Source organism: Nycticebus coucang, chromosome 15 (genome assembly GCF_027406575.1).
Source record: "Nycticebus coucang isolate mNycCou1 chromosome 15, mNycCou1.pri, whole genome shotgun sequence".
Taxonomy (NCBI): domain Eukaryota; kingdom Metazoa; phylum Chordata; class Mammalia; order Primates; family Lorisidae; genus Nycticebus; species Nycticebus coucang.
This window is the reverse complement of record NC_069794.1, coordinates 72,549,123-72,577,066: the sequence shown is the minus strand read 5'-3', so window position 1 is coordinate 72,577,066 and position 27,944 is coordinate 72,549,123. Positions and strand designations below refer to the sequence as shown.

At 38.3% G+C, this 27,944-nt stretch overlaps 1 protein-coding gene across 2 annotated transcripts in view; it reads right to left on the bottom strand.

The window, feature by feature from the left end:
- Window positions 1–25,876, bottom strand: part of TNFRSF19 (TNF receptor superfamily member 19) — a 120,147-nt gene extending 94,271 nt beyond the window's left edge. For both annotated transcript variants that reach the window (XM_053563883.1, XM_053563884.1), the window contains exons 1-3: window positions 25,703–25,876; window positions 11,226–11,327; window positions 7,881–7,991 (exon numbers count right to left, since the gene is read on the bottom strand). In XM_053563883.1, the coding sequence (XP_053419858.1) occupies window positions 7,881–7,991; window positions 11,226–11,294 (180 nt within the window). In that variant the 5' untranslated portion in view covers window positions 11,295–11,327; window positions 25,703–25,876. The remainder of the gene's footprint in view (window positions 1–7,880; window positions 7,992–11,225; window positions 11,328–25,702) is intronic.
- Between the last annotated feature and the right edge of the window lie 2,068 nt (window positions 25,877–27,944).

Here is a 27,944-nt window from a genome sequence, read left to right as displayed (position 1 = left end):
TGTTTATTTTGACGTTCTAGATTGTTGTTTTGTTTTTTAAGTTCAACCTTTTCCATACAGATCCTTTTTCTTTCTCAATTTTTCTAGTTTAATTATAATTTCCCATTGCTGCCTATTTCAATAATCAGAACTTCATTTTTGTTAGTGTTTCTACCACTATTATTTGGTTTTTCCAGCCAATTTTATCCCGTAAAGCTTTCTGTTTGCTTGTTTTGGTTTGATTTATAGCATTTTTGTCTTTCCTCTCTACTTGGTGGAGGTGGGGTACTGTGTCTGATCAGGTTAGCAAAGAGCTGCTGACCTCAAGTGAACCACCCCACTTGGCACCCCCAGAAGGTGTTTTTTTTTTTTAAGGTTGTATCAAAGTACCCTACTGTACACCTATATTGCTCTGTCTCCCTCTTTCTGTGCCTCTCTTCTTTTTGTCAATATTCCTTTCACCCAACCACTCTCCTTTCTCTGTTTTTCTTTTTTTTCATTTTTTTTTTTTTCTTATCACTCGGTCCTCATTTCTTTCATCGCTTTTTTGCTCTTAAACCTTCTCACCCTTCTGGTCCTGTAACCCTTAGTCCACAGGCACAAGAACTTAAAGAGCAAGAGGAATTGAAAGGAAAATTAGGGCAAGTAAACAGATAAAAGAAATCACCCATGAGGAAGAATCAGCAGAAAACTCCAGGCAACATGAAGAACCAGTCCAGAACTACCCCGCCAAGGGACCATGAGGTAGCTACTGCAGAGGATTCCACCTATACAGAAATGTTAGGAATGACAGAAAGGGAATTTAGAATACACATGTTGAAAACAATGAAGGAAATGATGGAAACAATGAAGGAAACTGTTAATAAAGTGGAAAATAACCAAAAGGAAATTCAAAAACAGAATCAAATAAGAGATGAACGATATGAAGAATATAAAAAGGATATAGCAGAGCTGAAGGAAATTAAACAGTCAATCAGGGAACTTAAAGATGCAATGGAAAGTATCAGCAACAGGTTAGACCATGCAGAAGAAAGAATTTCAGAGGTAGAAGACAAAGTTCTTGAGATAACTCAGATAGTAAAAGAGGCAGAAAAGAAGAGAGAGAAAGCAGAACGTTCACTGTCAGAATTATGGGACTTTATGAAGCGTTCCAACATACGAGTTATAGGAATTCCAGAAGGGGAAGAAGAATGCCCCAGAGGAATGGAAGCCATACTAGAGAATATTATAAAAGAAAATTTCCCAAATATCACCAAAGATTCTGACACACTGCTTTCAGAGGGCTATCGGACCCCAGGTCGCCTCAACTCTAACCGAGCTTCTCCAAGACACATTGTGATGAACCTCTCCAAAGTCAAGACCAAAGAAAAGATTCTGCAAGCTGCCAGGAGTAAGCGCCAGTTGACCTACAGGGGCGAATCCATCAGATTGACCTCAGACTTCTCTAATGAAACTTTCCAAGCAAGAAGACAATGGTCATCTACCTTTAATCTACTTAAACAGAACAATTTTCAGCCCAGAATTCTGTACCCTGCTAAGCTAAGCTTCAAAATTGACGGAGAAATCAAATCATTTACGGATATACAAACATTGAGGAAATTCGCCACAACAAGACCAGCTCTACAGGAAATACTTCAACCTGTTCTGCACACTGACCACCACAATGGATCAGCAGCAAAGTAAGAACTCAGAAATTAAAGGACAGAACCTAACCTCCACACTGATGCAAAAGATAAAACTAAGCAATGGACTCTCACAAAATAAGACGAATAGAATACTACCACACTTGTCAATTATCTCAATAAATGTTAATGGCTTGAATTCCCCACTGAAGAGACATAGATTGGTTGACTGGATTAAAAAACACAAGCCATCCATTTGCTGTCTGCAAGAAACACACCTGGCTTCAAAAGACAAATTAAAGCTCCGAGTCAAGGGTTGGAAGACAATTTTTCAGGCAAATGGAATTCAGAAGAAAAGAGGAGTTGCAATCTTATTTTCAGACACATGTGGATTTAAAGCAACTAAAGTCAAAAAAGACAAAGATGGTCACTTTATATTGGTCAAGGGAAAAATACAACAAGAAGACATTTCAATTCTAAATATTTATGCACCCAATTTAAATGCTCCCAGATTCTTGAAGCAGACCTTACTCAGTCTGAGCAATATGATATCTGATAATACCATCATAACAGGGGACTTTAACACTCCTCTTACAGAGCTGGACAGATCCTCTAAACAGAAATTAAACAAGGATATAAGAGACTTAAATGAGACTCTAGAACAACTGTGCTTGATAGACGCATATAGAACACTCCACCCCAAAGATAAAGAATATACATTCTTCTCATCACCCCATGGAACATTCTCCAAAATTGATCATATCCTGGGACACAAAACAAATATCAACAGAATCAAAAGAATTGAAATTTTACCTTGTATCTTCTCAGACCATAAGGCACTAAAGGTGGAACTCAACTCTAACAAAAATGCTCGACCCCACCCAAAGGCATGGAAATTAAACAATCTTCTGTTGAATAACAGATGGGTGAAGGAAGAAATAAAACAGGAAATCATTAACTTCCTTGAGCATAACAACAATGAAGACACAAGCTACCAAAACCTGTGGGATACTGCAAAAGCAGTTTTGAGAGGAAAATTCATCGCTTTAGATGCCTACATTCGAAAAACTGAAAGAGAGCACATCAACAATCTCACAAGAGATCTTATGGAATTGGAAAAAGAAGAACAATCTAAGCCTAAACTCAGTAGAAGAAAAGAAATATCCAAAATCAAATCAGAGATCAATGAAATTGAAAACAAAAGAATCATTCAGAAAATTAATGAAACAAGGAGTTGGTTTTTTGAAAAAATAAATAAAATAGATAAACCATTGGCCAGACTAACGAGGAATAGAAAAGTAAAATCTCTAGTAACCTCAATCAGAAATGATAAAGGGGAAATAACAACTGATCCCACAGAGATACAAGAGATCATCTCTAAATACTACCAGAAACTCTATGCCCAGAAATTTGACAATGTGAAAGAAATGGATCAATATTTGGAATCACACCCTCTCCCTAGACTCAGCCAGGAAGAAATAGAGCTCCTGAACAGACCAATTTCAAGCACTGAGATCAAAGAAACAATAAAAAAGCTTCCAACCAAAAAATGCCCTGGTCCAGATGGCTTCACTCCAGAATTCTATCAAACCTTCAAGGAAGAGCTTATTCCTGTACTGCAGAAATTATTCCAAAAAATTGAGGAAGAAGGAATCTTCCCCAACACATTCTATGAAGCAAACATCACCCTGATACCAAAACCAGGAAAAGACCCAAACAAAAAGGAGAATTTCAGACCAATCTCACTCATGAACATAGACGCAAAAATTCTCAACAAAATCCTAGCCAATAGATTACAGCTTATCATCAAAAAAGTCATTCATCATGATCAAGTAGGCTTCATCCCAGGGATGCAAGGCTGGTTTAACATACGCAAGTCTATAAACGTTATCCACCATATTAACAGAGGCAAAAATAAAGATCACATGATCCTCTCAATAGATGCAGAAAAAGCATTTGATAAAATCCAGCATCCTTTTCTAATTAGAACACTGAAGAGTATAGGCATAGGTGGCACATTTCTAAAACTGATTGAAGCTATCTATGACAAACCCACAGCCAATATTTTACTGAATGGAGTAAAACTGAAAGCTTTTCCTCTTAGAACTGGAACCAGACAAGGTTGTCCTCTGTCACCTTTACTATTCAACATAGTGCTGGAAGTTCTAGCCAATACAATTAGGCAAGACAAGGAAATAAAGGGAATCCAAATGGGAGCAGAGGAGGTCAAACTCTCCCTCTTTGCTGACGACATGATCTTATACTTAGAGAACCCCAAAGACTCAACCACAAGACTCCTAGAAGTCATCAAAAAATACAGTAATGTTTCAGGATATAAAATCAATGTCCACAAGTCAGTAGCCTTTGTGTACACCAATAACAGTCAAGATGAGAAGCTAATTAAGGACACAACTCCCTTCACCATAGTTTCAAAGAAAATCAAATACCTAGGAATATACCTAACGAAGGAGGTGAAGGACCTCTATAAAGAAAACTATGAAATCCTCAGAAAGGAAATAGCAGAGGATATTAACAAATCGAAGAACTTACCATGCTCATGGATGGGAAGAATCAACATTGTTAAAATGTCCATACTTCCCAAAGCAATCTACCTATTCAATGCCATTCCCATCAAAATACCAACATCATACTTTCAAGATTTGGAAAAAATGATTCTGCGTTTTGTATGGAACTGGAAAAAACCCCGTATAGCTAAGGCAGTTCTCTGTAATAAAAATAAAGCTGGGGGCATCAGCATACCAGATTTTAGTCTGTACTACAAAGCCATAGTGCTCAAGACAGCATGGTACTGGCACAAAAACAGAGACATAGACACTTGGAATCGAATGGAAAACCAAGAAATGAAACTAACATCTTACAACCACCTAATCTTTGATAAACCAAACAAGAACATACCTTGGGGGAAAGACTCCCTATTCAATAAATGGTGTTGGGAGAACTGGATGTCTACATGTAAAAGACTGAAACTGGACCCACACCTTTCCCCACTCACAAAAATTGATTCAAGATGGATAAAGGACTTAAACTTAAGGCATGAAACAATAAAAACCCTCCAAGAAAGCATAGGAAAAACACTGGAAGATATTGGCCTGGGGAAAGACTTCATGAAGAAGACTGCCATGGCAATTGCAACAACAACAAAAATAAACAAATGGGACTTCATTAAACTGAAAAGCTTCTGTACTGCTAAGGAGACAATAACCAAAGCAAAGAGACAACCTACACAATGGGAAAGGATATTTGCATATTTTCAATCAGACAAAAGCTTGATAACTAGGATCTATAGAGAACTCAAAGTAATCCACATGAAAAAAGCCAACAATCCCTTATATCAATGGGCAAGAGACATGAATAGAACTTTCTCTAAAGACGACAGACGAATTGCTAACAAACACATGAAAAAATGTTCATCATCTCTATATATTAGAGAAATGCAAATGAAAACAACCCTGAGATATCATCTAACCCCAGTGAGAATGGCCCACATCAGAAAATCTCAAAACTGCAGATGCTGGCGTGGATGTGGAGAGAAGGGAACACTTTTACACTGCTGGTGGGACTGCAAACTAGTACAACCTTTCTGGAAGGAAGTATGGAGAATCCTCAAAGCACTCAAGCTAGACCTCCCATTTGATCCTGCAATCCCATTACTGGGCATCTACCCAGAAGGAAAAAAATCCTTTTATCATAAGGACACTTGTACTAGACTGTTTATTGCAGCTCAATTTACAGTCGCCAAAATGTGGAAACAGCCTAAATGCCCACCAACCCAGGAATGGATTAACAAGCTGTGGTATATGTATACCATGGAATACTATTCAGCCATTAAAAAAAATGGAGACTTTACATCCTTCGTATTAACCTGGATGGACGTGGAAGATATTATTCTTAGTAAAGCATCACAAGAATGGAGAAGCATGAATCCTATGTACTCAATTTTGATATGAGGACAATTAATGACAATTATGGTTATGGGGGGGGAAACAGAAAGAGGGAAGGAGGGAGGTGGGTGGGGCCTTGGTGTGTGTCACACTTTATGGGGGCAAGACATGATTGCAAGAGGGACTTTACCTAACAATTGCAATCAGTGTAACCTGGCTTATTGTACCCTCAATGAATCCCCAACAATAAAAAAAAAAATAAAAAAAAAAAAAAAAAAAAAAAAAAAAAAAAAAAAAGAAAAACAACACCCTAGCCTATTTCAAAATGTTCCTTTTCCCCCTTCCCGTATTATAGAAGGGTATTATTCTATTATTTACTCTGAGACTCTGGTAGAGTTCTTAGAGGTTAAACTCACAAAAGCTTGGGGGCTTCTTTATGACTGGGTCCCTTAGACTTTTTAACTCTCAGTTTTCCACATACCTAAGCTCCTGCAACTTGTCAATTCGTTCAGGTTTTCCCCACCAACTGGTTCCTGAGGAGGTTTCTGCTGCAAAATGCTGATTCTCTGTATCTGCTTATCTGTCTCTCCCATTTGGGGGAAAGTACTTTCCCCTGTGACCTCATTTCTCTTACAGATTTAAGAAGAGCTGATGATTTTTCAGTTTGTTCAGGTTTTTACTTGCTAGGGTATAGTGGTGACTTTTGGGCTCTTTCCATCTGGAACCAAAACTGGAAAATGATTTTTTATTTTTTGCAGTTTTTTTTTTTTTTGGCTGGAGCTGGGTTTGAACCCGCCACCTCTAGCATATGGGGCCGGCACCCTACTCCTTTGAGCCACAGGTGCTGCCTAAAAATGACTTTTTCTTAATATACAAAAGATTAAGGCTAATAGCACCTTCATCTTCTGGCCAGATTCTCCAGAAATTAAGGTGATAGCCTCTATATTTAAAAAAAATGAAAGTAGGGCGGCGCCTGTGGCTCTAAGGGGTAGGGCGCCGGCCCCATATGCCGGAGCTGGTGAGTTCAAACCCAGCCCTGGCCAAAAAAAAAATGAAAGTAAAAGATCAATTTCTTAGAAATGATTTACTAATCCCTTAGAATCTGTCAAGTTTCATCAGATTTTCATAGAGATTTGGGAAAAGAAGAAATTTTGAGGAATAGAAACTTCCTCTTTGGCATAATGGCATTTTTAACTACTTTGTTCATTGATCTTAGATACATCAATCTGCTATAACTGAATCCTTTTACACCCAACATAGCAAAATCTATATGTGAAAATGTACATCACCATTATCAACAGGGATCATAAAATACCTGTGAAGATGCTACTGGTTTGAAGGCCAGTCAGTTTGATTCCAAATGTAAAGCCCAGGATACTGAAAGCCCCCAACCCAACAACCAGAGAGAAAAGCCAACTACTGTGGAATGTATAATTCCTTGTCTCCTGCTATTTGTAGATCATTGATTAAAAATCTATGAATGACAATATTCAACTTTAAATAATGGCAGTCTATAGGGCAAAGGACTTTTCTTTAAAAGAAAAATCTATTGTTCCTTTTCTAATAGGAAAGCTTTGATGTTTTATTTAGAACAAAACAATGGATTAATTCTCCACAACTAGTAACATCTTCAAAAGATCATAAAATAAGGCAAATAGAGGTGTAAGTATGAACACTCACAAAAAAATGGTCTCACAAAAAAATGGTCTTCCAAGAGTTTGAAATAGGCTCTTCTATGACATACTGTTTCTTAACAGGTAGTAGTTAAAATGAATACAAATACTTAAATGTATTAATACCCATTGTGGTGAGATTAACAATAATACATGTGCATTGTCAAAGGAATGTGTAAAACTCTGGTTTGGAAAAGAACTGCTTATTAAATAAGACAGTGGTGGGCTCTACTTAACTAGCAATGGTAACATTCATTTTAATAAAAAGAAGGTCCAATAAAATGACAACATTACCACTTTCTGTTATTAATGCTTCATTTTTAAATCTTCAGTAGAACTTGTTTCTTTTTAATTAATGTGAAAGAATTTAAAACTCTATTCTCTCGATGAAATATGACAAACACTAAATTGTATAAAACAATGACATTTCTTGAATTCTGGGTTTTAGAACTTATTTATCTCAGGAAGTCATATGAATCAAAAAGTATTGAAATAAGAATTGTATAATATTTGGCTAAAGTGACTTAATGAACCAAGAACTCAGAATTCTATCATGCCATAAATGGAAAAAAAAAAAAACACCAAAAAACAGAATTCTATCATGTTATTCAAAGCTTCATTAATAACTAACTAAAAGAATTTAGTTAAGAAGAATGTATTTTACAGACACAGATATACAACTTTACTATGTATACAATATGTACCTTTGACAACTCCATGCCTGGCCCACACTGATTGCAGAGAATACAATTTCCAGACTGATCCTTGAATTCTTGTTGTCTACAGTCTCCTGTTTCACAAATCACTTTACATGACTGGAAAAAAAAATGTTTCACAAAATGTTATCTTAAAGTATGTTTATCATTTTTTTTTTTATGAAAGGAATAATATCTTCATTATTAGTCACAAAATCACTGGAGATAAGCGTAAGTTCAGAGTGAGATCAATTTAATTTTCACTCTGGGAAGAAAAACCACATTCTGATGAAGTTAGTGGAACAAATTAATCAATAAGCCTAATTCTTCTTTGTATTCCAGACAATACTCATACATTTCCTGAATGGGGTCTCCCTTCTCCTTTGAATTAGTTGCTAACTTCTCTTCCAAAGATCCAAGGTAAAAAAATGACTTAGGAGCTGTTCCCTTTCTGAAGTAAGAAGATGTATAAAAGAATAGTTATGTTATGATTTTCTTTTATGTATAATCAAGGTTCTTTTGCTATCAGAAAAATTCTGAATTAAAAACTTTAAACGTATTCAAGTAAAATGAATCGAATAAACAATAAATGGAATAGATTAGTACAGCTACAAGAACATTGCAATATCCTTTAGACTTATCTACCCAACAGTTTTGATGAAGAAGTTCCCACCCTTTTCAATTGAGCTACAATTACTTAAAAATTATCTTAAAAAATACTATGTGACAATCACAAGATCAGTAAAATTCTTGATAATGATGATGATGAAAGATGACAATAGTGGTCAAACTCTCTGAACTCTTTGAAGTAAAAGCACTACTTAAATCTAAACTTACCTCCTTACTGATTATTGTTTAGCCATTGACAGGGACCTAACAAAATGCTTTGGTTCACAGCATAGGACGTTAAAGGAAAATTTGGACCTTGGCAAAAACAAAGATTATAAGACACTTTCCAAAATACAGTAGAACCTTCATAATTGACCACCTTGCTACACTGACCACTTCCTTAAGTTGATCTAATTTTCATAGACCAGACATGCACCACATGTACGAACCAGTACATTAGGCCTAGTTTTTTATGTTGACTACCTCTGTATGATGACCATTTTGTTATAATCCCTTGGGTTGTCAATTTACAGAGGTTCTACTGCATATGTTTTTTCTCTTATTTTATCTAAAAACAACAAATCCACTTTATATATCATCATCCTACAACAGATAGTATTACATTTACAATGTTGGCATTAGCAGCATCTCAGAACTGATGTAGACATTTGATCCAACCTCTCTTCCTAGGTAGAAATGCCCTGAATAGCATTACTGATTATAATTTTGTTCCCCTAAAACAGCAGTTCTCAACCTGTGGGGTGCAACCCACAGGAACTGTATTAAAGGCTTATGGTATTAGGAAGGTTGAGAACCACTGTCCTAAAAGAAAGCTGAGAATTTTAGAAAGCACTGAGGGAAGGGACACATAGTCTAATGCCAATCACACAGAGGGGCACAGGAAGATGTTTTTGATGCTTACGATTCTGTACAAACCTCTTCCACCAGTAGGAGGAGGAACTCAAAGTGGGGCTTGGAACTAGAAAATTCTTTGGGTTTAAAGATCTAATAATCTCCTCCTACTTCTCTTAACTCTTTGACAACCAATCTTGGAGGAGTTTATTTTAAGTAAAAGAGATAGGACATTCCCTTTCATCACAAGAAGCTATAATCTATTTGAGAAAGAAATTCCACAATCTCCTTCCTGGACCATTTATTTAGTGTTTAACAACCAAAATTGTCAGTTTTCCTCACATCCACCTGAACCCCAGGCTCCAATTTGACCCTTGTCTTCCCAGGAAGACTTTGGATAGCATCTTCAGCGTAAATATATCTTTATATATTTGTAGATTATTATTCTATCTCTAGATTAAATAAATTTCAATTCTTCTGAACACCTTCACAGACCTCTGTCAAACTTTCAAACATTAAAATTGTTCATCTGTTTTTAATGCCTTTGGGACCAAGAAGGATATAAATAACTGTATACAAATAATAGCTCTTTTAAAACCTAAATTCTTCACAAATGTGTAAGTCATAGGGCTCCAATTTAGAATTTATGATCTCATTAGGGTCTAGAATGCTTTATGAGAGATTTATGGCTATCAAACCAAGATAATAGTACTGTCATAGTGCTAATATAAGTAACATTGCAATTTTATGACTTTTAAAATTTAAACAAAACTATTTCAACAATTGTTACAAACATTATGACTGAGCAGAAATTTTTCATGTATTAATTAAATGCAAAAAAGGATAAAATGCAATTTAAAAGAGATTTAAAAAATGAGATGAGAATAATTGTATGTCGGGGTCCTGCCCCAGGGATAGGGTCCGCTAAGACCTGTGGAACTGGTGTGACCAACTGAAAAAATATAAAGTTAGGAACAATGATAAAGAAAGAGACACAAGACACAGGATAGACTTTTCAAAGGTGGGAGCTCAGGGGCCCACCGCCCATTTGTGGGTTCTGGAGAGTGGTCCCAAGTCTCTGTTCCACTCAGCTTTTATTCAAATCTCTTTATCCAGGTGGTAAGCTGAGGGAGGGAACAAAGACACCAGCAGTTTCTCTGAGTAAGCATATCGGCTCCTATTGTTATTATTATTAACTTTAAGGATTTGAGCAGTTTTAAAGAATCTGAAACTTAAGCCTTGTGTGGGGGAAGCCTCCTGTCTGGAGTCACACACATCACAGATTCCTAGGGAGGTGTTAAGCTCCACTAGTTCAACGTGGAGTAAAACACCACTGGCATCAATCTCCTCTGAGGAATCAGTGGAAGAGAGGCATTTTCCTCTCATCACTACCACAGAGGATTTTCCTCTGCGATAAGGGATGTAAGCCCTCCTGCCCATATCTTAGGGCTCAAACTGTTCCCTTGGTCTCTGCCGCAGGCAAATGCAAATCCAAATCTCCACAATGGGTATCTGCTTTGTCTATTTAATGGGCAGGAAATGACCTAGAAGACATATCTATTCTAGGTCTTACCACAATCTCTTTTATGGCCATTATCTTCCCAGAGTGTTCACATACTCAGCAGGGGTATTTGTGTATGCTGTATCCCTAAAAGGCCAGAGTTTCAGGAAAGGCCAGGAAGTTGTTCAGATAAGAAATTTAGCTATGGCTAGTTTAAACATAAATTAGCTGACTTTTCCTTTTTCTGACTCCTACAGCTTACTTTTTAATTTTCCTTTTTTTCTGGTGGTGCCCTCTCCTGCCAAGAATGGGGTCTTCAGTCCCCATTCTGCCTGTACCGTATCAATTCTTTCACCACATTCTAATGAAAGAAATGAGGAGTTTATACTTACCAAAATGCCTACTAAAACTACAAGAGTGAAAAAAGTTTTCTCTTGTTCAAGTAGTACTTTTAAGGCCATTGTTCTTATCAAATGTATTTATTCTTGAAGAGTCTAAATCAAAGATAAAAAGGTACAGTTAACATTAAAAGCATGTGACTGTACTCTGTACATAGCATTAACTAATACTTGCCACTTATCATATGTATATACTAGGTAATAAATATTATATATGTTTTAAAAGAAGTCAAGTTTTAAAAAGATATAACAGACAAATAATATGTAATTCTCTAAAAATTTATGGCTATGGGAATTGAAGCTTTGCCTACCTATACATTATATGTAAAACACCTACTGGCTCTGAATTCCCAGGCTATACCTGTTTTTCTTTGTTTTCTACCCAGGTCTCTACAGTGGCCATTTATATAGATTTAGACAGTGTCAACAGTATAATGATAGTGAAAAATAACAACTCTTGCTAAACACTATGGACCAGGCATGATTTTTATTTTTATTTTTATTTTTGAGACAGAGCCTCAAGCTGTCACCCTGGGTACAGTGCTGTGGCATCACAGCTCACAGCAACCTCCAACTTCTGGGCTCAAGTGATTCTCCTGCCTCTGCATCCCAAGTAGCTAGGGCTATAGGCGCCTGCCACAACGCCCAGCTATTTTTTGGTTGTAGCCATAATTGGTGTTTGGCGGGTCCGGGCTAGATTTGAACCCGCTGGCTCAGGTGTATGTGGCTGGCACCTTAGCCGCTTGAGCCACAGGCACCATGCCCAGGCATGATTTTTAGCATGCTAACTCATTTAATCCTCACAACGACTCTGGAAGGTGGATCCTATCAGTGTCCCCTTTGTACCAATGGGAAAACTGAGGTTCAGAGAGGGCTGAGTAACCTGACCAAGGTCACCCTACTAGTAAGAGACTCAGAGGGATGTGAACCCACATGGGCAGCTCTGGTGTCCCTGTTTTTGCATCTACTATGTCTGTCCTGCACAATAATGTGCCCTGTTTAATGAAGACATTATACTTACATCTTGGAAGTTTCATCTCCACTAAGAAAAAGCTACCATTTTGGCATTTTTGAATTCTTCCACAAACTAGTACAGATTATATTTTGGCAGCAAAATAAGGATTCATTTTAAACAACTGAAAGTCATTTACAAGTGATGAAACTCAACATTTCAATAAAAGATAAACCAAGACTCTTCAATGATGTAAAATGCAGAAAGAAAGGAATTTGATTATGTTTTTACAGATCCACGCATGTCCAGAGAAGAGATTTTTTTTTTTTTTTTTAAAGTGAAGCCTCATCTGGGTACTCCATCAGGTAAAGAAACAATGTTTCAGTTTCCTTTATTGCTGACTTTTCTGAAACTAACAAAGACCCCAAGTGGACCATCTGACTACTTAGAAAGAAACCAGAACAGAAAACCAGAACACTGGGCCAAATAGATCAACAAAGTAGGCAGAGCTGGGCAGACCTGCTGGGAGCTGCTGGCAGAGCAGCCAACCAGAGGTGAGCCTACACACAGCCCTGCAGGTACCCAAGCCCAGAGGAAAACCACTGCAGCTGCCTTGGTAGGTCAAATTGTCAGGGCAATTAAAGATTATTTTACCTTTGTTGAATGAATGACCCATTTTAAGTGAATTCAAACAGCTTTTTTTTTTTTGCTTGCTTTTCCAGCTTCTTAATCTAGCTTCTTTCCCCTGCTGGCGTATCCCAAAATCATTCAGCAATTACCCAACCATGCAACTTACTGGGTGTAGACACAGGGTTAGGGGTAGGAGATAAAAATCACTTTCTCTGAAAGGCACACTGTTATCTCTTTCTTGCCATGGCCATTATTAAATTTTAAAAAATATATTAAATTTTAAAAAGTAAAATCAGTGTAATTTACATAGAATTAAAACTAATATGAAAAAAGGTATTTACACAAAATAGAAGAAAAAGGGATGGACAAGTTGGGCAGTGCATACCATAATTGAGCAACTTAGTTTGGACAGAACGCTCTGTGGGGACACGACACTAACTACTGGGACAGGCAGGCAAACGATGAAGCATTTCTTAGCAATGTCACTTTGAGGTTACACAGCTATAAGGAGGTACAGATGACAGAGGGGTGTTGTGAGGTTTAACTGGGATAATACCTATAAAGTGCTCAGCCCAGGGCCTACAGCAGTTGCTGTTACCATTACTGAGGCTGCTGTTAACTGAGAACACCACTTATTAGCATGTGAACTTGGATATGTTACTTAAGCCTGAGACTTAGTTTCCTCATCTCTAAATTGGGCAGAATGACAGTACCTATCTCCTGAAATTGCCATGAGGATTACATGAGTTTAACAGTTGTAAGCCACTTACAGGAGAGGTAACTGATGTAAACTGTTCCTGACACATAATAAATGCTGCCTAATTGTTAGCAACTCTTTTTTTCTTTTTCTTTTATATTAACTCTTTTGTACATAGATCATAAATATAATTATGCCATTTTCAGTGTGTTGATTATTTGTACAAATTGGAGTGCTTACATCATACTAATCAACATAGCTTTCACCTCACTTACCCAATTATAGCATTAGGACATTTGTGTTCTACACATGATAGATCCAACTTGTACTTGCAATGTGCTCCATAGTTGTGGTCCCCCTACTATCCCCTACTATCCATCCCACCCCCTCCCCTTCCCACTCCTTTCCCTTTCCTCCTTCATCCTAGGCTAAAGTTGTGTTTCATTTTTCATATGCAAGTGTGAGTTATAAATTGGTTTCAAAATAGTACTGAGTACATTGGATACTTCTTTTCCATTCCTGAAGATACTTTACTAAGAAGAATATTTTCCAGCTCCATCCATGTAAATATAAAAGAGATAAAGTCTCCATTTTTTTAATGCTGCATAGTATTCCATGGTACACATATACCACAATTTATTAATCCATTCATGCGTCGATGGGCACTTGGGCTTCTTCCATGACTTGGCAATTATGAATTGAGCTGCAATGAACAATCTGGTGTAAATATCTTTATTGCCAAATGATTTTTGGTTTGGATATACACCTAGAAGAGGAATTGCAGGATCAAACGGCAGGTCTACATTTAGATCCCTGAGTTTTCTCCAAACTTCCTTCCAAAAGGAATGTACTAGCTTGCATTCCCACCAGCAGTGCAGAAGTGTTCCCTTTTCTCCACATCCATGCCAACATCTGTTGTTTTGGGATTTTGTGATGTGGGCTGCTCTTACTGGAGTTAGATGGTATCTCAGAGTAGTTTTGGTTTGCATTTCTCTGATGATTAGAGAAGATGAGCATTTTTTCATATGTCTGTAGGTCATGCGCCTGTCTTCTTTAGAGAAGCTTCTGTTCATGTCTCTTGCCACAATGAAATGGGATCACTTGTTTTTTTCTTAGTAATAAGTTTGAGTTCTCTGTGGATTCTGGTTATTAGACCTTTGTCAGAAATATAACTTGCAAAAATCCTCTCCCATTCTGAGGGCTGTCTATTTGCTTAACTTAGTGTGTGCTTGGCAGTGCAGAAGCTTTTTAATTTGATCAGATCCCAGTAATGTATTTTTGATGTTGCTTCAATCACCTGGGGTGTCTTCCTCATGAAGTATTCTCCCAGGCCAATTTTTTCAAGCGTTTCTCCTGCACTCTCTCTAAGAATATTTATAGTTTCATGTCTTAAGTTTAAGTCCTTTAACCAGTGAGAGTCAATTTTTGTTAGAGGAGAAAGGTGTGGGCCCAGTTTCAGTCTTCTACAAGTTGCCAGCCAATTCATCCAGCACCATTTATTGAATAGGGAATCTTTTCCCCAATTTATATTTTTAATAGGCATGTCAAAAATCAACTGACGATAAGTGTCAGGGTTCACCTCTTGGTCTTCAATTCTGTTCTGTAAATCTACCTCTCTATTTTTGTGCCAGTACCATGCTGTTTTGATCACTATGATTTATAGTATAGTCTGAAGTCTGGAAGTGTGATTCCTCCCGTTTTGTTTTTATTTCTGAGTAATGTCTTGGCTATTCGAGTTTTTTTCGGTTTCCATATAAAATGAAGTACTAATTTTTCCAGGTCTTTAAAATATGACAGAGGTGCTTTAATAAGGATCACATTAAATCTGTAAATTGCTTTAGGTAGTACAGACATTTTAACAATGTTGATTCTTCCCAGCCATGAGCATGGTATATTTTGCCATTTGTTAATATCTTCAGCTATTTCTCTTCTCCGAGTTTCATAGTTCTCTTTATAGAGATCTTTCATGTCCTTAGTTAGACACATTCCCAGATATTTCATCTTCTTTGGCACTATTGTAAAGGGAATAGACTCCTTGATTGTTTTTTCCCCTTGACTATTGTTAGTGTATACAAAGACTACAGATTTTTGAGTGTTAATTTTATATCCTGAGATGTTACTATATTTCTTGATCACTTCTAGGAGTTTTGTAGTTGATTCCCTGGGGTTTTCCAGATATATAATCATATTGTCCACGAAGAGTGACAGTTTGATCTCCTCTGGTCCTATTTGGATCCCCTTGATTGCCTTCTCTTGCCTGATTGTGGTGGCTAAGACTTCCATTACAATGTTAAAAAGCAGTGGAAACAGTGGGCATCCTTGCCTTGTTCCTGATCTGAGTGGAAATGATTTCAATTTTACTCTATTCACTATGATATTGGCTATGGGTTTGCTATAGATGGCCTCTATCTTCCTTCTATACCTATTTTCTTAAGTGTTCTGATCAAGACAGGATGCTAGATATTGTCAAAAGCTCTTTCTGCATCAACTAAGAGAACTATGGTCTTTATTTTTTAGTTTGTTTATCTGATATATTATATTTATGGATTTACGTATATTGAACCATCTTTGGGACACTGGGATGAAACCCACCTGGTCGTGGTGTATAATTTGTTTGATGTGCTGTTGGATTCTGTTTGCTAGGATCTTATTGAATATTTTTGCATCAATATTCATTAGAGATATTGGTCTATAATTTTCTTTTCTTGTTGGGTCTTTTCCTGGTTTGGGTATCAGGGTGATATTTGCTTCACAGAATGTATTGGGAAGTATTCCTCCTTTTTGTATGTTTTGGAAAAGATTAAGTAATATAGGTACTAGTTCCTCTTTAAAGGTTTGGTAGAATTCTGATGTGAAGCCATCTGGTCCTGGGCTTTTCTTTTTGGGGAGATTTCTTATGGTTGATGCTATTTCAGAGCTTGTTATAGGTTTGTTCAACATTTCCACTTCTTTCTGGCTAAGTCTTAGGAGGGTGGCATGTTTTCCAAGTATTGATCCATTTCCTTCAGATTTTCATACTTCTGAGAGTAAAGTTTTATGTAGTATTCATTAAGGATTTTTTGAATTTCTGAGGAGTCTGTTGTTATTTGGCTTTTGTCATTTCTGATTGATGAAATTAGGGATTTTACTCTTATACTTCTAGTTAAGTTAGCCAAAGATTTATCTATTTTATTGACCTTTTAAAAAAACCAAGTCTTGGGCGGCGCCTGTGGCTCAGTGAGTAGGGCGCCGGTCCCATATGCCAGAGGTGGCGGGTTCAAACCCAGCCCCGACCCAAAAAAAAACCACAAAAAAAAAAACAAACCAAGTCTTTGATTGGTTGATCTGTTGTATGATTCTTTTGTTTTCAATTTCATTTAGTTCTGCTCTAATTTTAGTTATTTCTTTTCTACTGCTGGGTTTAGGGTTGGAAAGTTCTTCCTTTTCCAATTGCTTGAGATATCCCATTAAGTTATTGACTTCCTCTCTTTCCGCTCTCTTGAGGAAGGCTTGCAACGCTAAAATTTTCCTCTTGTGACTGCCTTTGCGGTATCCCAGAGGTTCTGATAGTTCATTTCTTCATTATTGTTTTGTTCCAAGAATTTGGTAATTTCCTTCTTAAGCTCATCTATGAGCCAGCTATCATTAAGCATGAGGTTATTTAGTTTCCATGCTTTTGTATGCGTGTGGAGATTCCTGTTGTTACTGAGTTCAACTTTTATTCCATGATGGTCCGAGAAAATACAAGGAATGATTTCTATTCTTTGAAATTTGCTGAGGTTAGACTTGTGACCTAAGATGTGATCAATTTTGGAGGATGATCCATGGGCTGATGAAAAGAATGTGTATTCAGTTTTGTTATGATGAAATGTTCTGTAGATGTCTATTAGATGCAAATGTTTAATGGTTAAGTTTAATTCTAAACTTCTTTGCTTAGCTTCTTTTTTGAGAATCTATCCAACACTGCCAGAGGAGTGTTAAAGTCTCCAACAACTATGCTGGGGGAAATCAAGTTGCTCCATGTCAGGTAGAGTTTCTCTTATAAATTGAGGCGCATTCTGGTTGGGTGTGCATAAATGTTGATAACTGAAATCTCAGCATGTTGAATGTTGCCCTTAACAGATAAGACGTGACCATTATTGTCTTTTCTTACTTTGATTGGTTTAAAGCCTATTGTATCTGCAAATAAAATTGTAACACCTGCTTTTTAATGATTTCCATTTGCCTGAATTATAGATGATCATCCCTTCACCCCAAGTCTATGTTTATCTTTTAAGATGAGGTGAGATTCTTGAATGCAGCAGATGTCTGGCCTGAGTTTTTGTATCCAGTCAGCCAACCTGTGTCTCTTTAGAGGGCAATTTAAGCAATTTGCATTAATTGAGAGTAATGATAAGCCAGACAGAGTTTTGGGTATCGAGTTTTTCAAAAGTCCAGTGGACATTTTTAATCCTTTCGCCACTATGGAAGTTGAAATTCGATCAAACATTTCTGAGTGAGTTTACTTTGGTGGTAGAGGATTGTGTTGTTCATTATGGAGGAGAGGTCTGAGAATATCCTGAAAAGCTGGTTTAGTTATGGCAAATTTTTTTAGCATGTGAATGTCATTAAAGTATTTAATTTCTCCATCATAGATGAAACTCAGGTTAGCTGGATACAGGATTCTGGGTTGAAAGTTATTTTGTTTAAGGAGATTAAAGTTCAATGACCACCCTCTTTTAGCTTGAAAGGATTCAGTGGAGAGATTTGTATTCATTCTAATGTTCTTCTCCTTGTATGTTATGGTTTTCTTATGTCTTATAGCTTTCAGAATCTTCTCCTTTATGTTATCTCTAGTGAAGTTAATTATAATGTGTCTGTGAGAATTTTTGTTTGGGTTGAGCTGTGCCGGTGTTCCAAAACTGTCTGCTATCTGAATTTCAGTATCTCTGGGCATGTCTGGAAAATTCTCTTTAATTATTTCATGAATCAAAGCATCTGTACCCTTCACAGCAACCTTATCACTTTCTGGTATTCCTATAAGGCGAATATTATGTCTCTTTGAATTATCCCAGAGCTCTCTGAGAGAATGATCTATTTTTGTTCTCCACTTTTTTTCCTCTTTGAGTATTTGGGAGTGTTCAAAAGCTTTGTCTTAAATGTCAGAGATCCTTTCTTCTGCCTGCTCCATTCTGTTACTGAGGGATTCTACTGTATTTTTTTAGATGTTTGAGGGCTGCAAATTCTTGTTTCAATGTGTCAAAATCTTTGGTCATTTTGTCTTTAAATTCGTTGAATTCTTGAGACATCTTTTGAATTTCTGCTTTGAATTCTAATTTCATCATTTCCTCCATTTTGTTGATCTTATTTGCTATCCAAACTCGATTTCTGACATCCCAGCCATTTGTTTGTGAATGGGATCTTGTGCTATGTCTGCTTTACTGTTTCTTGGGGGAGTTGATCTACTCTGATTGTTCACGCTGCCAGAGTTTTTCCACTGATTCCACCTCATGATTGTTTTCACTGTTGGCTAGGTGGTCAGGTAAGGTGAAATTGGATTGGGGTTTCCTGGAGTTGTGGTTAACCAGCCCTTTGTTAAGGATCTGGGACTGATGACTGCAGCTTTTTTCCCTTTAGCTTTGCGAGGGACCTGTACAGTATTACAGTCTGAGGCTGAGGAAACCTGCTTGGTGTGGTGGGGTTAGGCGGCTCAAGTCTTGTATTCAGTTGGTTCTTGTCCGATCCTTGTGGATCAGTGACTCTGGTGAAGTCTTAGTTGAAGTTTGTTTTCTTAGAATCACAGCTTGCCTCAGCAGGGGTGACCTGCAATTATCTCATTTCTCTCTCAGCTGGGCTCCCTATCTTCAGCTTAATTGGGTACTTTCTGGACGTTATCCTTCACTCTGGACAGCAGCTTCTGTTGGAGGCTGCTTCCAGACAGCCATCTTGCCCCCTCCTCCTAGTAACTCTTGTTGTCCTTCATGCTAGTGACATTATTATTGAGAATCAAATGACCCAATGGATGTGACAGTCCTTGGAGAGATGTTTAGATGGCCACAGTCAAGTGGCACGCAGTATTCTAGACCTTTACACCTTTGGGCCTGCCAAGAGCATTAGAACATTAAGAATTCATTCAAAGTTCCAACCAAGCATTTGTAATGTTGAGCACTGTGCTCATTCTTTATAAAAACTATGGCTTATTCCCCTCTCTACAGTAGATCATCATCCCCATGAGATGTGGGAGAGAACTGAAGGTCACAGGACACAAATACTAACAATGGAAACTGAATCAAATCCATACCCAGGAACTCCTAAACAGGGCTCTTCAACATGCTGCCATGTTGATTTCAGGTTGTGTCCCATCACACTGCCAGCATCCAGTGACTCCTGACATTTTGGACAATATGATTACATTAACAAAAGTGTTGATTGACATAACAAAATAAAACTCTGCATAACTTACCTATTTATTCAACAAACTATGATTAAAGTTATGAGGTACCTGAAAGGAAACAGGATCAGGCTGGGGGAGACATTACAAAGGTGCACTTCCAGGGAACTCACAACTTGAGAGGGAGCATCCTAAACACCTTCTAATATGTTTGTTATTAACATACTATTGACCTGGCCAAGGAGTATTTTAGAAATACACAATTTAGCTGGTGGAGTGTTGTATGACCCTGAATTTCCTGGAATAAAGTGAAATTCCTTATAAAAGTCTTTGGCATTTGTAAAAAGAAGAAAAATTGAAAAATTTAATGAAATAACTTAAGCATTTAAGTAATAATATTTAAAATAAAAATAAAGCAGTAAGAAGGTTATTTATTGAAATTGCTTTTAAATTCTGGGCTTTCAGGGTCTGGCCCAAAGACAGAAAAATGCTTTTATATGCTTCAGTGTTCTGTTTATTTGGGAATGACTTATCAAGCACAAGTCATACAAATTAGTGAGATTATGTACCATGGGTCTGGCCACTGGGGTTTTCATAGTTTGCCAAAACATCATGAATAGACAACATCTATAACAGCCTAGCATCCATTTCCTACAGAACATGTGCAGAGAAATTAGCTCTAGCCAAGCACTGAAGAGAAGACTAGTAACACCTAGTTCACAGTATTCCAGATGGAATCTTTGCCTCATTACCTACTATTCAACAATAACCAGAAATTGACAGTATCAGGAGACCTGGACAATCAAAAAAGAAGAGACATGAACTCAAAGTGCAGAGCTGGCACATATCCTATTCAGATGCACACAAAGTGGCTGCCTCTCAAATAAGCTGCTCTGCCTGCTCATCTGAGTGAGTGGTAACTAATACGGATGTGTCCTAATTGGCCACCCTCTAAAAGAGACACATCCAATAGACACTATAATGCACAACCCTTGCATGTCCTTGTCCAAAATTATGAACACCTGTGCTGGCATATCACCAGGCAAAGGGGCAGGGGAGCACTACTAGGGAGGAGCAGCTGCAGGCTTCATTTCTTCCTGCCTGGGCAAACTGCTGGATCTCAAACCACCCTGTTCATTGTCTGCTGTTCCTGCAACTGCCTCCACAGTGCTGCTCCCAACCTGTCAAAGTTCTTCTGGATCTCCCTAAATTTAGCATAGGCACCTCTTCCATAGCATCCTGGACTCACAGCCTAATTATCTACTTACTTCTCTTACTTTCTAGCTTTTGTGTGGCATCAGCCAGCATTTATTTTCTTTAGTCACTGCAACACTTAATTTTTTAAACTTGTTTTCAATGTTAAAAGTGAAGAATGTTCTTGAAAAGTTAGACAATCTGGCAACCATGATCCCACATCAAGTCCATGTGCACCAGAGCTGAGCATTAGTTGTCCTTTACATGGAAGAACATATACTCTTTAGTTGCCCCGGTCTCCACCACTCCTTATTGTCACATGGGGCTCCCTCCTTCATTTGGTCATCAATCGAGCCATCTGAGTTTGCCCCCAACCAGAGTTGAAGGACTTAATGACAAGCATTGTGATTTCACTCCAGGAACTGTAATGTTCCTAATATGTGCCCAATACATGTTAAATGAAAGAAGAAATTCATTAATAGGGATAATATTTTACTTCTCATAGTTCTAAGGGATGAAACAATACATATGAAAAATTTATGCAAATATAACTTGAGATTGAAATACAAACTACTGTGGTAAAACAAATCCAGGTCAGAACATTATTTCTTGAATGTAATGCTTTAATATTGACAAAGATCATGAGGAGGAAGATATAGTATTTCTCTTCCTAATTTTTAAAATAAGTGACTTTTCTGAGAACTATTGTTAGTTTTGATTTTGTAAACAACCAAAATATATGAATCTTGGAATAATTTGAATAACCTAGGTACTCTTTTTTTCAGAATCAATTATTTAATTTTTTCCATCTCTTAAAAGCTATTTATTATCCAACAGATGCAGTACATGCAATAGGTAATAGTTTTCATCTAGTAAAACTGTATTAACATTATGTAATGAAGCTATATTCAATCCATACGTTTTTTCCCAATATGCAATAAGATGAAACATTTTTAAAAATGTCAACATTAAAGTAAACTGGCAGTCTTGCAATTTATAGAATCAGCCTTGAAATAAAGCCAATGCTATAAATATAGTCTTTTATATTTTAATGGTGCAACATAATCATAAATGACTTTTCCCACATGCTAAGAGAATAAAAAATTAATTAGGGTTGTACTATTTCTAAACAGGACAATAACCCCCAGCCTTCGCCTTCTATCTCACTATATTCAGAAAATCATTCTTCCTACATAGTGGGTTGACAGCTCGTTTTGCAGCCTATGAAGCTCAGAAAGGTATGTTGGTATAAGAATATACATATTGCTGTTGGCTGGGAAATGAAAATGCTTTCTCTTTTTCAAATCATGAAATACTTTCTACTTAAAGCTCTACAAGTTTTAAAATTTTTCTCTCGCCAAATACAATATCTCCAATTCTCCCAAAGTTCAAAGCATTAAGGGTCACTGTTAGGCTCCTAACTTTCTTTCTTTTTTCTTTTTTCTCTTTCTCTTTCTCTCTCTCTCTCTCTCTCTCTCTGTCTCTCTCTGTCTTTCTTTCTTTTTTTTTTTGTTTCAACAGAACTTAACCCAGGATAGGGTTTTCCAAGACTAATTCTTTTTATTTCTCTGAGTTGTAGGCTTTATCATCATTGCCCTAGGAAAACCACCATCAGAATTCTCAAAACGTTCACTCAAAAAGCCTGTTGTGACTAAAATGCTTTTCCCAAAATTCATGAATGTTTCTCTATACTTAAATACAAATAGTACAATGATAGCATCATGGACTAAAGGGACCTTAAACATCTACACAGTCTATCTTAAAAAAATTCTGAATAACCATCTCTCCAACACAGCTGTTTAAATTTTTATTTTGGAAGGAAGTCTGGACAGATTCCAAAACTGCTCTTTACGCCATCTGTAGTGTTCTTCTCTAGTATAAGTAACCTCTATTCTTTCTCAACTTCCACATAGTCAACCAATCCAAGCTGATCCAAGAGTGGCTCATCGACATTCAATCTTCAGATACTCAAGTTCTTTTCTCCTGTGTCATTACTGATGGGTGGTTGCTTTCCTTTTATTTTTTTAATTAATTAATTAATTTTTTTTTGCAGTTTTTGGCGAGGACTGGGGTTGAACCGGCCACCTCTGGCATATGGGGCGGCGCTCTACTCCTTTGAGCTATGGGCGCTGCCCCGGTTGCTTTCCTTTTAAAATTCAGGTTTTCAATCTTCAGCTTGAAAGGTACATGTTATGTGATGTGTGAACTAGCAAATGACACGATACTATTTAAATATCTTATTTTTAAATATAAACATTTTAGACACAAAATATGATGAAGAACTCACCGCTGGACTAGTAAATCATGTATAGAAATTCTGTTCATACCATTTTACTTTTCTTTTTCTTCAGCTAGACGATTACTTTAAAAAGTCTGTGAACATTTAATAATCAGCTGCCACAAGACAAATGTATTTAATTATTTAACTATTCCATTGCTTCCTATTATGTAGGCAGCTGTTAATTTATTCATTGGGGTGTGCATTATTCAAGGTAGGCATTCTTATTCAGCCTGTAGTCAACAGAACACACTGGCCTTTCCTGGAATTTATAATGCTTGACTTTAAATATTGATTCACCAGATTTAAAAGGACTTGACTTTTTTCACATACTAAAGATAACTAGAGTTTTTTGTTTGTGTTGTATTAATTTTTGAAGGATGGAATTGGCCCCAGGAGTTTGAATTGAGAGTGGGATCAGAGATTGCAGCAGGCAAAAAAGGACTCAAATTCTCTTCACGACTGTTAACAGAATTTCTCACTTACAATTAAAAAGTCCCCAACATGCTCTAAATTCATGTAACAAAGCTATAAGTAGCAAATTAAATACATTAAGGATAGCATGCGATATTACATGTCTCAATCCATTTTCCATTGTATAATATATGTAAATTAAGCCCTAATCATGTGAAGTAAAAAATTTAATATTCTATCATTTTATAGAAAGCATGTTATAGTTACTTAAATACAAAGCATTGCTCTTTATTTAAGTCTTCTTGATAGAAAAGACACTTGACACTGCAACTTCAAGTGCATAATTTTCATGCATCTTGAATGTCAAATTCAGCCTGCACTCAGAATCTTAAGACACTCCAGCCAATGAAACAAGTAACTTCTATGATTGTCCTGAAAATACTAACACTACATGTAGAGTTAGTATATACAATAAAGCCATTGGACCTCAGTAATGAAGTAGGTGTCATATTTTCACAGATTAAAAATAAAGAACTTGCATAGCTCGTAATAATGCCCCCACGTATTAATGCCAAAGGCACATTTTCAAAATCCAATCGCTTTACTATGTTTTGTATTACCTTCAAGAACAATTTGATAAATAATATGTAAAGAAAAATTCTTTTTAAGTACTCACATCTCTGTAAATATGTCAAAAATTGTCACCAGGACTCAATTCTCACAGCTCTAAGTGATATATCTTTCAATTAGATAATAAGCAGTGATTGAAAATTTTCAAACTACATGAAAGCAGAGTTGGCAAAAGTACCTACAGCAAAACTGCACCACAGAAAACATATTGAGTAAATCCCGAACTAATGCAATATAATCCTCCCTTTTGCGTAGAAGTATCTGATCATGAAATAACACTAAAAATAAATTATTCTGTTTGCCTAAGACACGTTTGACTATAAACATTTCTTGTTTATATAGAGAAATTGTCTTGTTAAAGAAGCTTTCGCTGGAGTAAAAACTACATCTTCATAAATATACCGAGTTAAACTGCTTCAATTAAAGAAATACTGAACTATGCTTAGGGTTTTGTTTGCAAACTGAGTCCTTTTATTAAAATGCAAAATATAAAAAGGTGATGGTGACATGGATTTCTTACAATAGTAAATGCAGGCTTGATGATTAGTTCACTGTCATCAAAACACTTCAGAGAATTTGGTCCCCCCAGACTTGATCTCTAGGAATATATTAGCTAAATGTCTAGTCCATGAGACGGCGCTACGGCACTGACGAGTACTGCCTGGGAGATTGCTTTCTCTCTCAATCTAGCACATGCTCTACCCATCAACATCTAATACTGCTAACATTTAAGAAACTTTCCTTCTCCACAAAAGAAATATATTTCTACGCCCCTCGTCGATCTAAACGTTCTATTTTCACTTCCTGGGGGGCAATTCTGTAGGATCCGCCTGCGGATGCTTGCTCCAGAGGTGCGAGTTCAGGGCCCCGCGGCTCCTACGCGCGGATGGTCCTCTCGCAGCAACGCTGAGCAATCCCGAAAGGCCCGGGTAACGCATTATGCGGCTTTATTTACATACTCACATACGTTTGCCTTACAAGCAAATTTTTCTATTTGCAAGATCCCTGGATACGAAGTCTTAGCCCTGTCTCCCATCGCCAACTGAGACCAGGAGGCGTTCACACGCTCTAGTCCCTTCAGCGACTGCGGCCAGAGGTCAGCATTTCGGGGCCTCCTCTGGCCTCTCCTGCCTGTCACTGCTTCCCAGGGGCCCCTGTGCCCGGCTCAGGCCTCTGGCTCTGGTCCTCTGCAAGTGAGCAGCCCCTGCGTCTGTTAGGCAACTGCCACACCCCGGGTGCCCACCCCGCGAGGATCCACCCAGGGAGAGACCCGGGGACCCCGCTGCAGGGCCCGCGCGCGTAGCCCCCAGAGGAGCGGAGCACCTACCTTTCCAGTCACCTGGAAGGCTCCGCGGACCCTGCAGGTCCGCGCGGCAGACCGAGGCGCTGTGGGGCGCGCTGCTGGCCTGGGTGCGGGCGCGGGACGCGGAGCTAGAAAGGGGCTCCTCTCCCCGCGCGCAGCCGAGCACCTCCGCGCCGCGGGCTCCGCGCTCTCGGGTAGCCCAGCAACCGCCGCCGCCTCCAGGAGCCCCGCCCACCACCCGAAGCCACGCCCTGCGCGGGCCCCCACGCCCTCGGCTGGGGCAGCGCCCCTGCCGGCCTCCAACCGGTCCCGCACCGTTCTGCTGCTGGGGTCCCGGGCACTGGCGGCCGGACCCGGCAGGTGCTAGAGCTACCGACTGAGGGGCAGGGACGGAGAGGAAGACCAACAGGAGCGTGGTTGTGTTAGAACTTCCTTCCCATAGGCGGGGGGGAGACTTCCTTTCCACCTTGGGCGTGTTTCCCCTGGAAGCCTGTGCTTTTCCCTAGTCAGGTCACGTACATATGGTCCTCTGCATATTTGGGAATTCCTCGAGAAAAGGATGGCTAGATCTTTGTGGCACGTTAGCTCAGATCAGCCAAGATCATGATGACCCAGCTTACCAACGGCCATCTCATCGACCACCGATGCGTTTTTCCAACAGAGACTCTGACAAGGCGCTCACAATGGACAGAAAACTCCAGAGGGTAGAGGGTTGTCCTAAGCCAACACCTGTGGCCACCTTCTACATACCCGGGGCCAGCCCCATCCAGTTGCCAGGGTGGGTGGTGGGAGGCGGAGAACAAGGTGTGGCCTCGTATCTTTAAGAGGAACTAAGGGTACCCAATTTGTAGTTTTGCAGAAGAGGTTAAAAGAAGAAGGGAGGGACAGAGGGAATGGGGAGAAGGGGGGGGGAGGAAAAGAAAGAGAAAGAAAGAACTTTTCCAGGAGTAGAATGCTTTAAAAATCTAAGCAATGACTGTTTTATCCACCCACGGAGTGCATGGACGTGGTTCCTTCAAACCCAAGACACTGCGCAGGACTTTGACACAGAGAGTCATCCCATTTCTCAAGTGTTGGTTTCGACTTTCTGACTCAATTGCACTCTTTGGATGGTACCAAGTCCCGTGTTCCTTTTCTATATCCCAAAGCCCACTGGAGTCCTTTAATAAATACTTGTTGTGTGAATAAATAGGTTGTTATAATTAATTGCCCAAAAGCACATCTTATGATTCCCACACCGCAGATAATGTAGGGCTGTACTAGGTGTCTCTGCTAAAATGGTTACCGTTCCCCAACAGCACACCCTGAGGTTGTATACTTCATATACACATCAAGAATATAGGTCACAATAATGACTTGTTTGTAAATGATTTGTAAATGGTGAGCATTATTGAACCTCAAGGCAAATGTGTGTTTCCCTGTGCCATCTGCCAGCTGTTATCTGTCCGGCTGCAGACTTCAGTGCACATAGCTAACAAATCATGCTGAAAAACCCTCTCTTTATTTATGTTCCTTTCCCCAACTAGACATTCATCTCCTAAGGACACATTGTATTTTCTTGATATCCCAGGGCCCAGCATGAGGTGGATCCTCAGCACATCACCCTTCCTCCTTTTTTACCTGGACAGTGGTCTGTTGCCATCCAGGCCCTCCCCATCCTTGCTGCAATATTGCCAATATTTCACTACTTTCAGCTATCAATCATGCTTCCCACCTGTCATTACAACTATTGTTTTAGCCAAAGATTCACAGGATATGTATGCCTCATTGTAAAGAATGGCTTCTCTACTCCTGGGATTAGCACTGGACAATTTCCACACTTGGGCCCTACCCACGTTTTCAGCCTTATCTTTCCTCTACTACACACACTTCAGATTCTTCCCCTGCCTCTCAGCTTCCTCTTCAGGTTCACCCATCTCCCTTACCTCTCTGACTCTTGACTTACCTTACCCCTGTTTCAAGAACCAGCTTCAAAGCTACAACTCTCATGAGTTCTCCCCCAATTCTGAACTACGTAATTCCTCTCTCCAAAGTGTGTAGCAATTTAGCACGGGCTGGTTCTGCCCTGTGTTATGAGTATCTGTGTACTTAGTTTTCTTCTTTAGGGAATTTAACACACTTTCAGAGAAGGGGCATATTTTATTCCAATTTGTATCTCTGATATGTGTAATAACAACCATTCAAATAAATATTCAATAAATACTTTCTGAGCACAATTAAATCTGCTGGCTCTGGAACTACTATGACTTCAGCCAAATCTACTTTT